Source organism: Armigeres subalbatus, chromosome 1 (genome assembly GCF_024139115.2).
Source record: "Armigeres subalbatus isolate Guangzhou_Male chromosome 1, GZ_Asu_2, whole genome shotgun sequence".
Classification (NCBI taxonomy): domain Eukaryota; kingdom Metazoa; phylum Arthropoda; class Insecta; order Diptera; family Culicidae; genus Armigeres; species Armigeres subalbatus.
In genome coordinates this window covers 21,605,228-21,620,940 of record NC_085139.1, presented here as the reverse complement: position 1 = coordinate 21,620,940, position 15,713 = coordinate 21,605,228, and the positions used below count along the sequence as shown (strand labels likewise).

At 40.6% G+C, this 15,713-nt stretch overlaps 1 protein-coding gene and 3 long non-coding RNA genes across 4 annotated transcripts; 3 read left to right on the top strand and 1 right to left on the bottom strand.

The window, feature by feature from the left end:
* Positions 1–759: 759 nt before the first annotated feature.
* On the bottom strand, positions 760–1,072 carry LOC134208180 (uncharacterized). The gene is made up of 3 exons (XR_009978533.1): positions 996–1,072; positions 873–937; positions 760–811 (listed from the first exon to the last, which is right to left on the bottom strand). It is a non-coding gene; the product is annotated as an uncharacterized LOC134208180 (long non-coding RNA).
* Positions 1,073–6,102: 5,030 nt separating this feature from the next.
* LOC134206013 (uncharacterized) lies at positions 6,103–13,939 on the top strand. Its single transcript, XM_062681702.1, has 6 exons — positions 6,103–6,275; positions 9,307–9,642; positions 9,818–9,974; positions 11,773–12,124; positions 12,529–12,919; positions 13,883–13,939. Exons 3-6 carry the CDS (start codon positions 9,839–9,841, stop codon positions 13,937–13,939), a joined length of 936 nt encoding a protein of 311 aa, XP_062537686.1. The 5' UTR covers positions 6,103–6,275; positions 9,307–9,642; positions 9,818–9,838.
* Positions 6,677–7,642, top strand: LOC134208179 (uncharacterized). Its single transcript, XR_009978531.1, has 4 exons — positions 6,677–6,824; positions 6,888–7,007; positions 7,067–7,230; positions 7,294–7,642. It is a non-coding gene; the product is annotated as an uncharacterized LOC134208179 (long non-coding RNA).
* On the top strand, positions 10,087–11,709 carry LOC134208178 (uncharacterized). Its single transcript, XR_009978530.1, has 4 exons — positions 10,087–10,745; positions 10,808–10,901; positions 10,962–11,177; positions 11,234–11,709. It is a non-coding gene; the product is annotated as an uncharacterized LOC134208178 (long non-coding RNA).
* Positions 13,940–15,713: the final 1,774 nt, after the last annotated feature.

The window sequence follows — 15,713 nt, the reverse complement described above, 5'->3', positions numbered from 1 at the left end:
AAAGCATGGGAGATCATTCATCAATCCCTCAACTAATAACGAAGACGCGATAAAAGGAAATAGTTCGAATGAATGAATAGCAGCTTGAAGACCATCACGAGAGGGGGGATAGGGTTTACACAGTATGGTAGAAAACGAGGATCATTACAAACATTTCAAATTTATTGCTTATCTACACAGTTGTCATCGTTATTGGCCTATACATCTACCTACCTACCACTACCTATGCGTGCGTGCTCTCTCCCCTGTACTCTATCTACCCCCAACATCACATGTGCACATGTAGTTAACTCTACTCGCGTAACCGCCTTCTAGCGCCGGCGCGGCATGGTGGGCTCAGCTGAAGATGTCCCTTTGTTCAACGGCTTGGCTTGCTCCTATTGTCCACTAGTTGCTTTTGTCTATCGGCTCGGCTTGCTTCGCTTAGCACAGCGTGGGAATGGTTATTGTTCGCCGGCGTGGGAAGAACGCGACGATGAATTCACCTACCAGAGCGGGTGAGCCTTTCTCGATAACCGATTTCCGTTTTCTCGAGCAATGGACGGTGAATTCCACCGACGATGAACTGTTAATAGGACGATGCTCCAACGTCCGTTGGGCCCGACAGACACGTGGTGGCGGTACACCAGAAGGAGATTTGCCGGTCGGGTGCGTACTCACGTGGACCTCGATGTAGAACGGGCTGGGGCGCGATGTTGACGACGCGGCCCTTCCGGTTCCGGATGGATATGGGCCGGCGGGTTGCCCGTTGACAGTTGTTGGCGGATGCTGTCCGTGTTTCCTAAATCCGAGAGGAAAAGCCGTCGAACGGCTGTGCGACAAATAAAAGGGTTACGAGAGCAACGCTGACTATGAATGCACGACTTTACTACCTTTCTTGCTACCACTTAACACTTAGATAGCACAATATTCTTCTCGGGGAAACTGATTGGAATTTCTGCAATGATCAAGAACTATTTAACACTGAACTACTTCCTTTAGATTAACTTTCTCACTCTCAAGATTAAACGGAACGCGGGAAAACTTCCTAATCGTTTCAACTGTCCAGGCAAAGTGAAAAAGAATCTTTGGGCCCTCAGATTAAATAGCCTTGGGAATTGTCTACTTTTGGCGAAGAGTTTAAAGTCGATTTTCATGTTCTTGTTCTGGTTTCTGACTTCTCGCTCCCACCAGTAATCGCAAAGCGAACTTCCTTGCCCTTATCCCCAATCCCCCAAGGTCTTCCTCCGAACTTGACCTTCGGCTCATCTCTGATCGCGAGCAACCAATTAACTCTCGCGAGAGGGTTAACAATTATTATGTACCACCTCAGGTGTTGGCAAACGATAGCCTATGCGTAGGCGAATCGTGAAATATGTTTCCCACCCATGTTCTCCCATGTTCTCCCACCAGTAATCGCAAAGCGAACTTCCTTGCCCTTATCCCCAATCCCCCAAGGTCTTCCTCCGAACTTGACCTTCGGCTCATCTCTGATCGCGAGCAACCAATTAACTCTCGCGAGAGGGTTAACAATTATTATGTACCACCTCAGGTGTTGGCAAACGATAGCCTATGCGTAGGCGAATCGTAAAATATGTTTCAAGCGCGCAATTCTTAAGACGGTTTATGCTTCTCTTCGGTCGTTCCATGTGTATTGATGCAAACAATTATATGTACAAGATATTTATTTAAATAATTTATACAAATTCTCTTCGTGTGACGGGCTACCGTTACATACTTTTAAATAATCAAGTGATAAAAATTCGCTAGCGATTATGAATCGTTTGAAAATCGTATCTTGATTTGAAGCATTTACCGTTACATTTTGAACTCTTTTTCCTTAGTACCATGAAACCATAACGCCAAATAGAAGATATAACGGGACTGTTGACAATTAGCTGATATTAGTAAAGATTAATGTTTGAATGAATATTCTGTGTTTATTATCGCTTGAGTACAAAATTTGAGAAGCTGCCACCGGCGACAACTCGCCTACTATTTTCACGTGAAATGTTTTCACATGAAAATTGCAATCATTATCGTCTGATAATGATTCAGCCCAACATTGCTTGGAAGAGCGACTTTGGCCCAAGAGGCGATTGATTTTGCCCTGACGGCCAACGAGGAAAATACTGCACCTAACCAAAAACGGCTCAGACAGCAAACCGGCGAAGGTGCTCAGAGCAAAACCAAACAGTAGGCGACCATAAAGGCCAAACGTCGTCTTGAGGGAGCAGATCGGGATGTAGTGGAGCTCGAAGGGCGAGAAAGCCAGTTCTCGGCCCAAAAAAGCGAAAGGCTGCAACCAGAGGCAAGTCGCCGGGCCGCAAAAGGGTACCAGCCGGCCGGTGCCATCGGCACAAGGGACCGAAAATCCCTGACAGCTGGTCAGTCAGCAAAGCTTTCGGCGCTGGGGCAGGACGCGCGAAGCGTCAGACGAACAAAGACCGGTGAAATGATCTTGGTGCTGAAACATGGAGCGCAAGCTAGCAGGACGGCTAGCCCAAGAGATCTTGGGTAACGGCGCCGAGGTGAGGTCATTGGGGACGGAAGTGACCTTCCAGTGCAAGCAACTGGACGAGGACACGAATGCGGACGACGTCGTCTCTGGCGTCAAAGAGCAGTGCAGTACAAAGGTTGTCCCTTTGGCACGCAGCTAGCCTACCCTAGGTCATGTTTGAAACAGGTCAACAGACCTATGATTACGCGTGTAGATCAAAAGGCCTTACTCGAGTTTTTTTTTTGATAGCCATGAAGTTATGCTGTGTACATATTCTCTTCTATGTACCACAAGGAGCATGCACCATATATGAAACAGGTCGATAGACCTTTGCTAACGCGTGTAGATCTAAAGGCCTTACTCCAGGATTTTTTTTAAATAGCCAAGAAGTTATGCTTTGTACAAATTCTATTCTATGTACCACAAAGAGCATGCACCATATTTGAAACAGGTCGACCTTTGGTTACGTGTGAAAATAACGAAAACCCGATTTTTTTTATTATAAGTCGATTTAACGCATCAGTTTTAATTTTCGCGGAACGTATCCCCCGCGTAAAAATCGACTCCAGTGTATTTACAATAATTAACTTAGTCTAGATCTAGTTTCAACAATTTGAACTATCCTTTCTAAACCTTTCTAAAAGTGTGACAGGATGAGGGAAAACCTTTTCCGAAGAGTGTTACGACTCATGTGAAATCGAAACTATTTGAGCAGCGATTGAAAATTCTGCACATGCTCAAAAATGGTTCGATGTGCCCGTAATTCGTTCAGGCGGAAAAAGAATTGAGATCTAACTGCGATTGCAAAAATAGTGTATCTTTTACACCGTCTGCGATTCAAAATAATTTGATGTCGACGGCAAATGATACACTGGATTTTGTTTTTACACGATTTACACTTTCTCAATTTTTCACTTATTCTAAATGCTTAACGCATATTAATTACCATGTGAATTTTCTTTGAATTATTTAGGATTTTTTTAAACATGTTGCAACGATTTTGGTGGCAAATTGAAGTCACACGAACAAAAATACGAGCGAAAAAAAATCGTGTAAAAACAAAATCCTGTGTATTTTAAAGCACTTGAGTAGCAAGTTAATGTCGTTCAGGTAAACTTTAAAAATTAAACGACCAAGATGGGTGCCTTGGGAACTCCTAAAGTCACAGGGAAAAACGAAGAAACACAGTCGCCATTTTACGGTTTCCCAAAGAAGAACTGAGCCAACAACACGTAAAAAAAAGTAATTATTTTATTTATTCAATTTCATTCATAGCATCCATAAAGTACAAATTTATACAATTCATGACACCATTAATAATCTATACTTCGTATATGCATGAAATACATTCAGTGTGCAAATATGTTGTATATTATTTTGCCATGAAAAGTATAAGTTTTGCTTTATGGCAAAAACGTATTAGGATTTTCTTATACATTTCACTTCATTAGTGTATGAACATCCCGTCAACATGGCGCTCGAAAGCATTTCATTACATTCCGTTGTTATAGATGAATTGAAGCTGCCTGCAGAAGCCTTAAATATTTTTATTGGTAATTATTTTAAAATATTCTCATTTTACTTGTAATTTAATGTATATGTTTCTTTTTGTATTAACAGTTAATGACATCGACTTGGCGAAGTTATCATCCATAAGCAAGGATGAATTGGAAGACTTTTTTGATTCCGAGCAGTGGAACCTCGACGAAATTTTTTCACGACTCGCCCGTTGGAGACAAGAAAAAGTGAGGTTATAAACCATTATTATATAAAATGTACTTATCTGACCTTCTTTCAGGGTTTGCAGCTCATAGGATTCGAGGAGGTCATTGTCGATGAATCAACGTCCCTAACGTCAGTGATAGAAGAATCCGCCAGTCAGGAAAATCTCGAGGAAAATATCCAAGAGACATCATCTGACAATTTAGATTTCGTAGAGTCAGACGATTTTTATACCCCAGAACAAAGATTGGAGGTAAATACAGATTGTAATCTTGTGATTCGTCGACCACTAAGAGAAGTTCGGACTATTTCTGAGCCATCTACTTCTGCTGAAAAGCTATACGGTTGTCCACAACAGCTGGACACCAGTCGCGAACAAATCAACAACGAAGCACTTGGCTATCTCTCCGAAAGCAAATCATCATTTGTTTCACCATTGAAAGAAGCAAGTTGTACTACATCTACTCCGGCTCAAAAGCAGGTTTTCGATTCAAAACAATCAGGACAATTATTGCAGGAGGATCTAGCTGGGCAGTGTAAAACTCAAGTACTGCCGGTCGATTATATATCAACCAATCAGCGTTGTTCTTCATTTGTTAACCCCTGGAAGGGAGATTCAATTGCTCCTGGTTCATCCAGTCCAGCTCAAATAGGACAAATCGATCCGCGTCGACGGATTGTCTTCACACAAAAATTACCCATAGCCCACATCGGACTGTCAAAAGTAGCTTTGGCTGCTACCGGAGCAGTCATCCAAACAGCAAATCCACATTCTAATCCGCAACAGCTACGAAAACTGTTCAAGCAATCTGCTACAGATCAGAAAACAATTAAAGCAGAAGCACCTGTTTCCCTCGTACCCGATAGTCAAGGAGGATCATCAACCGCTGACTTATTGAAAGGATCTTGTACTGCTGGTAAATTCACGCCGATTAAAAAACCCAGTAAGCAATCGTGCTTCCCAGCTGAATTACTGAAAGTCAAAAACAGTGCCGGTCCATCCGCTTCGTCTCAAAATGTACATTCCAGTGGTCTACAACTATCGAAGCGTATACTGAAGCATCCCGTTGTTGGCCAAAATATCAAAACATCACTTGGCACCCAATTAGTGGAGGGCCGATGTAATTCATCTTCGTCCGTTGAACTAACGAAAGCAGCTTGCACTACTACTAGACCATCCGTTCTGACTCAAAATCGGCAAAACAATAACCAACAATAGGACGTCGTCAGTTGCATTCTAGCAAAAAATCCGCTTGAGGCCCTTTCAAAACATTTTAACAACAGCTAGTACACCTGATGGTATAATTGGAATATTTCCATTATCAGGCGACAGGTGGTGTTGCTGCGTGTTTGTATCTATGTAATATTGCATATACACTAGTGACATCTGCTGTTCGATATCATAAGTTTTTAATGTTCCTTCCACACACACGAGGTGGAGAACAGTCTTGAAAAAATTGAAAGTAAACAGCTAGAATTTAGTATGGAGGTACAATGAAATCTCTTTTATTGTTTAGAACTGCAAAACAAGTCGTTGGTACAAAAAATCTAAAAATTATTTGTAGCTTTTTGACCTAGCTTTCATATTGATTCGATGCGTAGTTGATGAGAACGGATGATTTGTCCATACAAGGAAATTCATTTTACTTTAAATGTTGTGGCGCCATCTATTTCAAACAGCACCTTTGTCTTTGCCTTATTGAAGGAGCCGTTGAAACAGCCCATTGACAATCCAAAAATCAAAAGGAAAGAATCACCCGCTATTCTCTCAGTTGATCAACATTGTTCGTTAGCCGCTGGACCTTCGAAAGAAGTTTCAACTAATACTGAGGTATTCGCTTCGGCTCAACATCAATATTTTAGTCCACAACATTTGGAGGAACTGCTGAAACAAACAATTATTGGCCAGAATTTAATCAAGAGAGCATCTGTCGGACCCCTGTCGGCAGATAGCCAACGTGAATTGACGCAAATAATAATAGATCATCACTGCAATGCTGGAAAACGCGGTAGAGAGGAGTATTTAAGTGATTACGCCAAATCCATCGTTGCGCTATTCAAGCACGAAAAAATTGTAAGTAATAAATAAATACATTACCTAATTCATTTAACATATATAGAGATATTTTACAAGTAGAGTGACAGAAGACTTGCATGAAATAAATAAGGGTTGATACATACATGCCCTAATTTTATTAACTTTGATACTTGATACACATCTTAATTCAATCTACTTGTAGAATGTTATTATGTTCCATGCCCGATTGGCGTATAGGTTCCCGTAATTCCGACTACAAGCTGCATAATTCAATGAATAGTATTTTGATGTCAAAGGTTATAGATCTTATTTGAAATCTATGGGAATAGAGATAAATATTTTTATAAATATATTTATCATAATAAAACTCGTAGTGGCTTTAACTCTATCCGCCAGTCTATAATAAAACGAATAATTGTATCTATCTGTCATATCAAAACATTCGACAGAAATAGCCAAAGAATATTTTTTATCACTACACTCGTGAAACAAGTTTAATTCTCGCATATTTAATCCCCGTTAATATAAAAGTTTGTCTATTCCGCTTCATCATCTGTGATTAATATTTGCCCTGTTTTGAATAACGTAAGTACAAAAATTACTGAAATTATCTCATAACATCATGTGGACTATTTTTCACTTTTCTAGTCAATACATTTGAAAGTGTTTCTTTAAAGGTTCGGTTGAGGAACGATGATTCGAGAGGAATCTTGGCAAGGCCACGAACATCGCGACGAAGTTTAGATGGACTTTAGCGTTGATTGCATGGTAAGCGCAAAAAAATGTTATTTCTAAAGGAAAAAAACTTTGTTTGGATGCTTTTTCAGGATCACAGGAATTCAACATTTTTCTGCATGCGTCATATACTACTATGCCGGTGGTTATTTATGTCTGTCGTGGGCGTCGTGACTGAACGAATGCGCCACTACCACAATGTCCATGTTTTTGGTATAGACAGTAAAACCCCTGAAAAGGAAGTCAGAAGAAAAAGGTAAATATTTGTCACCGAAATTAAACGCCCCAAGACTAATTTTTATTTTTATGATTATTGCAGCATGAAAGAGGAATTGTTGCAGGAACTCACTGCAACTGTAATCATAAATCATCAATCTATCTGTATAGTGTTATGTTCCTGAGAGCCAGTTTTGTTCGTGAGGGCCAATTATACTCTTGATGGCGCCTATAATCCAGTTGAGCCTGTACTGACGTTAGACTCATCCGTAATCCGAAAGGAAAAACAGCCAGGTGAAGAAGCTATACTGCCGTTATACGCATAACTGTCCCATGTATATTGGGAATCTCAGCAAACATGGGACAAGTATGCGTATAACCGCAGTATAGGAAGTCATATAAGGCTCATATGCAGGTTTATTTTTTTTTCGTTGTCAAAAAGTGTGTTTAAATAAAAAAATATTACTACTTTAATATCATAATGAGAGCACAGTTTTGAATAAGTTGTAAGTCCAAGAAAAAATACTGTTACCTGCCTTATTTGAGATAGCAAGGAATGATGTTGAGCAAAAGATTTTTAATTGAACTTTCAAACTTACTCAAAGTGCGTGCTTGATCTGGTTTGATTTACGGGAAGAGTCGAATAATATCAACAATAACATTATTCCAAAAAAAAAAGACAATCAATTTTTCACATCAATGGTATTTCTTTACAGTTCAAGTTTATTATAAAAAGATATACTTAATTTTAGGGTAGTGATCCACTTTTGTATTGACATACCATAACTTTTATTCGGAACATGAAAACTCTACAAAAAAGACCGAAGGTTTTTTCTCAACTTATCCAATGTTTTTGCCTTTGTCGTACACTGCCGTTATACGCATAAATGTCCCATGTACATATGAATTCAAATATGACGGCAGTACACTAAGTTACGTAAAGGTTATGTGCACTCAAAAAACGAACATTTGGTATGATGTCTGAGGACCACCGATCGACTCAGCTCGAAGATCTAAGATGATATCTATATATTTATGTATCTAAATCTTGTAGACACACTTTTTGCAACTTGGCGCAACAATTTGCAATCGACAATTGGGCCCTATTGTTCGCTATTGAAAATTGACCTAATCGGACATCGAATTTATTTATAAGGAATTATAGACAAATCATTATTTTCTCCCAAGGATCAAAATATTTTTTTTTCAGAAACAGCAGAAATGCATATAAATGAAGCAAACAAATAAATAGAAAAAATAGGATTCACCTAAAGCTCCTCCGACCTTTCTTATAGAACTTTATGAAACATTTGATCATAGACCAATATTTTGGTCGAAGATTTGATTAGGCACGACAGAGGGTGGGTGGCTTAATCTGTTTTTTATAATTCGATCAATTGGGTATGTGGGTTTATACTTGGTTTATATAGTATACTACAAGGATCAATTATCAAAGGTAGTATCACGATGGATTATTTAGTACATAACAATAAAAACTGTGATACGAATAGTCATTTTGTCTTTTTTTCAACATGTTTATTAATTAAAAAATGCTAACTCGTGTCGTGCACCCACCGGAACATCTCACCGTTCCCCTTCTTGACGAGAAAGCCATCTCAAACCGCTAACGATTCCGCACTTCGTCCACCAAACCAGAACCACGTCCGTCCTCAACAACTGCTCTCAAACTACTCACGATCCTAAATCACTTCGCATCAGTCAAGCGTCTCAAATCAGCTCCACACGCACACATCATTCACCCATCTCTATATCGTTTAGAATTGCATACAACCACCCACACGCAAGATTCAGGTTTTATATCACACACATCATTCCCGAATGTACATAAAACGACCGTTCAATTGTCAATTCGAAGACTTACACATACCTAGACGGTGTTTTCGGTTCTCAATTAACACAATCTCGCAACGTTTAAAAAGGCTGATAATCTTCTGCATCATTTACAGGGTTGTTCGAACTTCGAATCTTATTCATTTATTATTATTGATTGACTATTTTTCAGATCAATTTTTCTTTTGTTCATCTTATATGCTACAACTCGTTATTCACATTCATTCTGCAGAATAAAATATTGACACGCCATAAATCTTTGCAGCAGACTTATTTCATACCTCGTGCAGGTGGAAGAAGAAATCCAGGAGGAAAATTGTTTAACAAACTCGTAAACATCAGGCAAAAGATCGCCAAAAGAAAACTGCGGGAAGAAGCTCATTTATGCAGCAAAAAAATTAACCTAGATCCGGAAGCTACTGACGAGTCCTTGTTCAACGATATTGAGTGGCTGGAGCATAACAAATTGCCATGGACTACTGCGTTGGATAAATGGGAACATTCATTCCCTTTAAGGACAAGGCAACTGAAAAACAAATCCTTCGTCGATGAGCTGTTCAACCGTTATCAAGTGTATCAAGACGTTCATGGGTATCAAGCGGTGAGTCATGTTATAATAATGCATTTAAATATTGTGTGTGTTTTGGTTGTTTTTTTTATTTTGTGGACACATAAATTTTAGAAATTTCTCAAATAAATAGCGTTACGAGGAAAATTCTCACTTTTAACGTTACATATATAATTTAACTCTAATAATCCATTAATATTTTTTCCAGATCGACATAGACTTCCGTTTGATGTATGGTAATACTGATGGTGTCAAAAAATGGAATAATGCGTTTCCCAAATTAATGCAATACTTGGATCGGCCGTACAAGGATGAAATTTCAAAAAGCATTCTGGATTGTTTGAAGAATGCTGATACTGATATAAGTGAGTAATTTTTGTATTTCAGAATGACAATATTAATGAGAATCTTGTTACGTTTTAGTTTATTCGTATGTGCTAACGTAAAAAAAAAAACGTAATAAAATAGTCTCATGACACATTAGAAAATAACAAAGTAAAATCAAAATACGCACTGTCCCGTGTATCACAGTTCGGACACCCCTGTTGAACACTTTGCTGAAATCCTGTCCAGCTAGCCACAGAAACATAATCGCCTCGCCACAGTATGACTGATATATGCAACACACACAAACTCACACGGATGCGCGTTCATCGAGAGTAACGAAACGCAACACCATTTATCGCTGAAACGACACCGATACAAGCACACATTCGTGTGAAGTAATGTTTGGCTGTTGTACATCACCACCGCTGCTCGCCAAACCAACACGAGAGACGGAAGTGAGAGAACGTGTGGCCAGAGAACTCTCACGCCTACCTGCACTCAGCAATTCAAGTGAGTCTCCGCTCCGACGACTAGAAGCAGGCGTCGCCGATCGCAGGTCGGCACGGACGTCAGAGCAGCGAGAGAAACAGTTCGCACTAGGCCCCGCGACAAATCGTACGTCCATTTGATTTGCACGAAATTTGCAGAAAATTGCAACCGTACATTTTGGCCTACTAGCGTGAGGTGGCAAAAGTCGTGAAAACGAAAGAAAAGCCGGAAGTGGTACTTGAGGTGCCCTGTGCATGATTGTTAAGTCGCATAATTCCTTGCAAGGAATTCGAAGCATAATCGGGTCATCTTGTGTGACGGTAAGCCAAAAAATCTTTTGATCTCGACTGGAAACCCAAGGACCGGCCATTTTGTTTTCCAGAATCTACGAGCGCGTGGTCTGGAATAGGAGCCGTTTAGAGGGCACTGATTTGGAAACTAAAACCCGGACCATCAGGGAAATAGTTGTCTGACAGGTGAGCAGAACACTACTGAATAAAACGGAGCATATTCTAAAAACATATGTTGTGATTCAGGCCTCTCCACACTCCGGCACCGAATAAAACTCCGATACGTGACGGCAGCGGTTGCTTCAGTTGCAGGCCACTGCGTAGGTCCCAATTCAGCCAAGGCAGGGAGCACGTCGGCGCTTGAGACCCCGTCAACCAGTGGATACCCGCAAGCGCACCAGACGCGAAAAGGCAGTGGAGCTTGGATTAGCATCGCCCGCAGGAAGAGAAGCCCCATCAAGGGTAAGCCCACGGTAATTGAGATCGCAGGCAGCCTATTAATGCTCCACCGTCCGCAGGGCTTCTTTCGCAGGTTTGATTTTCGTGTCGGGAGCCCAGCGGTGAAACGGGGCGAGTGGTGACGGAACGACGGCAGTAGGCCACGACCTTTGGACGATTTCGAGATTCTGTCGGCGAGTGAACCTAGCGCGAGACGGAAGGAGAATAGCAGGGCTAGCTGGCTGTGCGAACGATCGGCATCGAAGGCTCCGCTCGAGCGGCAACGCGTGACAGGCAAGGCGCGCGCTGAGGAGAGCGCGGCCAGGCCGCTCGGTCAGGCAGGGCTGGCACGGCCCTGAGAAGCCACTATGATGCAGCAAATCGTGAGTCAGTGCACCTAAATAAGATTAGAATCTCACAGAGTAGGAGAAGTAGGAGCCCAGAGCAGGGAAAAATGAAAAGCGTTATGAATATAATGTGTTGAATCATGAGACTGTTGTTTTTTATTTGGTTGTGCCTTTAGCCCTCAGTGTTTGTGAGTAATCCACTTGGGTAGCTACTTTACCTTGCTCTACCGTAACGGGAATTTCATAACAATCTGTTAAACTCTTACTTTTAGACTCCAAGCACTGTTCGATACTGTTGTTGCTTAACAACGTTTTGAAGCCTACAAAGGTAACCCGAATATTCAAGCCATCGGTTCTAGTTGCCCAAGAAGACGTGATTCTATTCGCAGCTACAGATGACGACGCATCTGCCACGTTGGACAAGTTTATGGAAGAGTACACCAAGCATGGATTTCAACCGGTTCCGAAATTAATAGCGATTGGCGAAAACGTGACCTCTCTGGACGGAGAGTTTCAAGTGCGCTACAAGAATTTTACGTACCGGTTCAACACTTTGATCAGAGCTATCGATGTTTTACTTAAATGCAGTGCAGTCTTCGGATTGGAACACTCCCGTATATCGAGGCTAGTTTGGATTTTCATCTCAACATATTTCTACGATATTCCAGTTGAGGAGCAATACGAATGTATTAACAATTTGAAGGATTATCTGTCTTGTTAAACATGTTTGCTTGCTTTATTCACTCTTGTGAAGAAGTTTTTACTTTTAGTACTAACTACATTAAGCATCTTACGACTAGTCACAAAACTCCTGTTTATTATCGTTATGTTTGTACGTATCCTAATTGCATACAAAAAACCTCTAATTGGTATGCATTCAAACGTCATTGTCTACGGCATGATACTACTACGGTACCAGATGCACGTTCTAATAGTATAAATGTCTTAACAAAAAACCCAAATACTGCTCTGTTCGATAACGATCTAGTTGTTAACACTTCAAATGACAAATCACATTCCGATTGCAGCTCGATTGAACCGAATTCTTCACGAACCATATCATCACCAGCTCTGCCTAATAATCTGGAGCATATAAATCGTGCTGCCGTTGCTTTCACATTAGAACTACATAACGAAACTAATATCCATAGAAGTGATGTAACGACCATTCAAAAAAAAACAAGCCAATTAAACACTGATATTGTCCTAAAGTTAGAAGATGTTTTAGACAAAGTTTTGACCGGTGATGAAAACGCGCAAACTAAATTCGAACTACGCAAGTATTTAGATCGTCTCAATCAACCTTTTGATTTCATCGATACAGATTACAAATTCCTGAAATACATCGAAAATCTAGGAATTTTTCGGTTTCCTAAAACTATTGCTATTGAAAAAAAGATTTTTGTAAACCTACTCAATGTAAAAATGATGAAATTGTCAAAGGTCACATTGTATTAATGGATATAGAACATCAGCTGAAGGCGTATTTTGATTGCGATGGAATATTACAAAAAGTTGTAACTAATACTATTTCCCTCGAGAAACAGTCGTCAATAAGCAATATTGTCAATGCTAACATTTGGAAAACCGTCAAACAAAGATATCCTGGCGAAATATTGATTCCTATTTCCTTATACTCCGACGAATTCGAAGTCAACGACTGTTTAAGTTCACATAATAAAAAACACGTAATTTGTGGGATTTATTATTCGATACCTACCATTCCTGACGAATACCGATCAAAGTTGTAGCTGGCACTGGAGATCTTATTAAAATATGCGGCTTAAGCGCCACTCCACTAAAGGAGACCGCACACCAAGTTCGTTTGCCCGGATGAGACTCAATCAAGGCGAGTCCAAGTATAATCTTCAAAGAAGAATGAGATCGATCCAGTGCGACTACTTTCCCAAAATGGAACAAGTAGAAACCTCTATTGACGCATCAGCATAACTCTACGCAACATCAATCACATCTCAAAATCAACGGTAAGAGGTCACGCATACTCATGACGACGCAACAAGACGTCATTTCATCATCATCGGAAGTTTCCACTACCTTCCACCAGAGTCGCGATGGTAGCTGAAGGGTCGCGCAACATAAATTCAAACTCAAGACAAAAATAATCAAACTAAAACGATTCCGAAGCAACGTAGAAACACTCAAAACATGTATTTAACGAATAGGATAATATAATAACATTTATTACATTACTGAGGGTCTAGCAAATAATGGTTTATTCCACATTTTAACGGTAAGTGTTTATTAACAGGGCATGCTTATAATTTTGTAGATTTCTTCCTCTCCTCTTTAACCTATCCTATTCTATCTGTGTGCGTTTTAACTACTCTATCTGTGCTGTTGTGCTTGTTTCTTCATTCCCAGCGATGTGACATCGATGCAGCAACGAAACGGCTAATGCTGTTGCACCCGGGTGTCTAATCAGATTGGGTTGGGTGGGCGGCCATAAATTACGGTACGTGCGCACGTTTTGTATCTCGCCGACACCCAACCTCAATTCATCACAATGTTTGAACTTTTAGCAAGTCATGCTCTTCAACCTACGGTTGGCACAAAAACTTCTCCGTGGCGTCCTCAGCGGACGCCACACTTCACGCAAGAATAATTGGTCCGGACTCACCAGATGGTTACTGCTTCTGTATCCTGCGCTGCTGTTACCGCCGCTGGCGGTTGACGATTGATGATCGCCACGTGGGCCAATGAATGGCGGTTGGCGACTTCCACGTGTCGGTTTGGTCGATGGTGGCAATTGACGACCACAACTCCCCGCTGAAGCGATTTGCTGACGGATCGCTTCCCACCGGACAAGTTGACGGCTGCCGGGGTCTCGTCCCGGGGTTTCCGCTGACCTGGCGCTTGGAAGAGATATAGCCGTCGGCTACTCAAGACAATTACCATACTGCACAGATTTCACAATAGCACAATTAACATTACCTGGCCTAGATTGATTTTAGACGCACAAATCTAGCCTACGACGCACACTATATTTACTTGCACTACTTGAACTAAACGAGGAGAATTAAATTAAATACAATAATCAAAGTTTAACCACGTTGCTTTCTAACTTACAAATTGAAAACGACACACGAACAAAGAAAGACCCTTCCACTGTTATCTGCGGTTCGGACGAAAGTGAGCGAAACCATGATCCTCAGATTAAGGAACGTGACCTCGCCGAATTCAATTCGGATTTTCCGCGAATCTTTTCGACCGATTGGACAATTGCGAGATATTAATTTGACCGCTGGCTCTTCGTGCAATTTCGGGTGCAGCCACGACTCTCTCTTTCCCAATCTTCCCGAAAACTTCCTTGGACCCGACCTTGATCTCGCGAAATCGAACGCGGCGGAAATCGCGACCTATCGTTTTATGGTAATCGATCAGTGTCGTTTCACTTTTGCTGGCCTACCATTTGGCGTACGTGAAACAAATTAGCGTATGGAGAAAGCTATGTGTTATAATTATGTTCTATCCTAATCCTCTATCCTATTTTCGCAGATTGTAGCAAACGCTACATAACACCGAGCTTGTTTTACGAAAATTTGGTTGTGGAATTACAACCAAATTTTCGTAGGGTAAATTCTACTACTTATTTCGTATATACTTTTTCTGTAATTTGATCTTTCCTTTATACTGATTATTGTAATACTCTAAACAACGGATTCATCAAACCAAAAAAAAAATAGACTATTGTATTCATTCACCCGACGTTTCATTTTTACTCAATTTAGCTTCAATGGGCATCCGACAACAACATCACACGAACTACAACACTAACCGACACAACGAATTCTCACATATATCAACAAAACAGGTTCATCCAGACTAAAGATTACACCAAACATTACGTTGGAACATCATCCATATTCTGAATTTACCGCATAACTGTTTCATCTTTCAAAAGCATTTCCAAGGCTCTTCCTTGTATTCCATACTTTGCTACTGAATGAAACGTACACTCCCACATGAGTGAATGAGCGTATATTTTTATTACTCTACATGCCGAACTTTATTCGGACCGGACACAACGATAAATAACTCAACATAACTCCGCAAATCAGTTTATTACTGCTTATCACGCTTAATCTAACATAAGCTATTGAAAAGCATATAATGACTGAATCTGCATAATATCACTTTACATCATGTTTCTGTCACCGAATTTTTCATCGGTCCCTACGAAACACGAATAAAA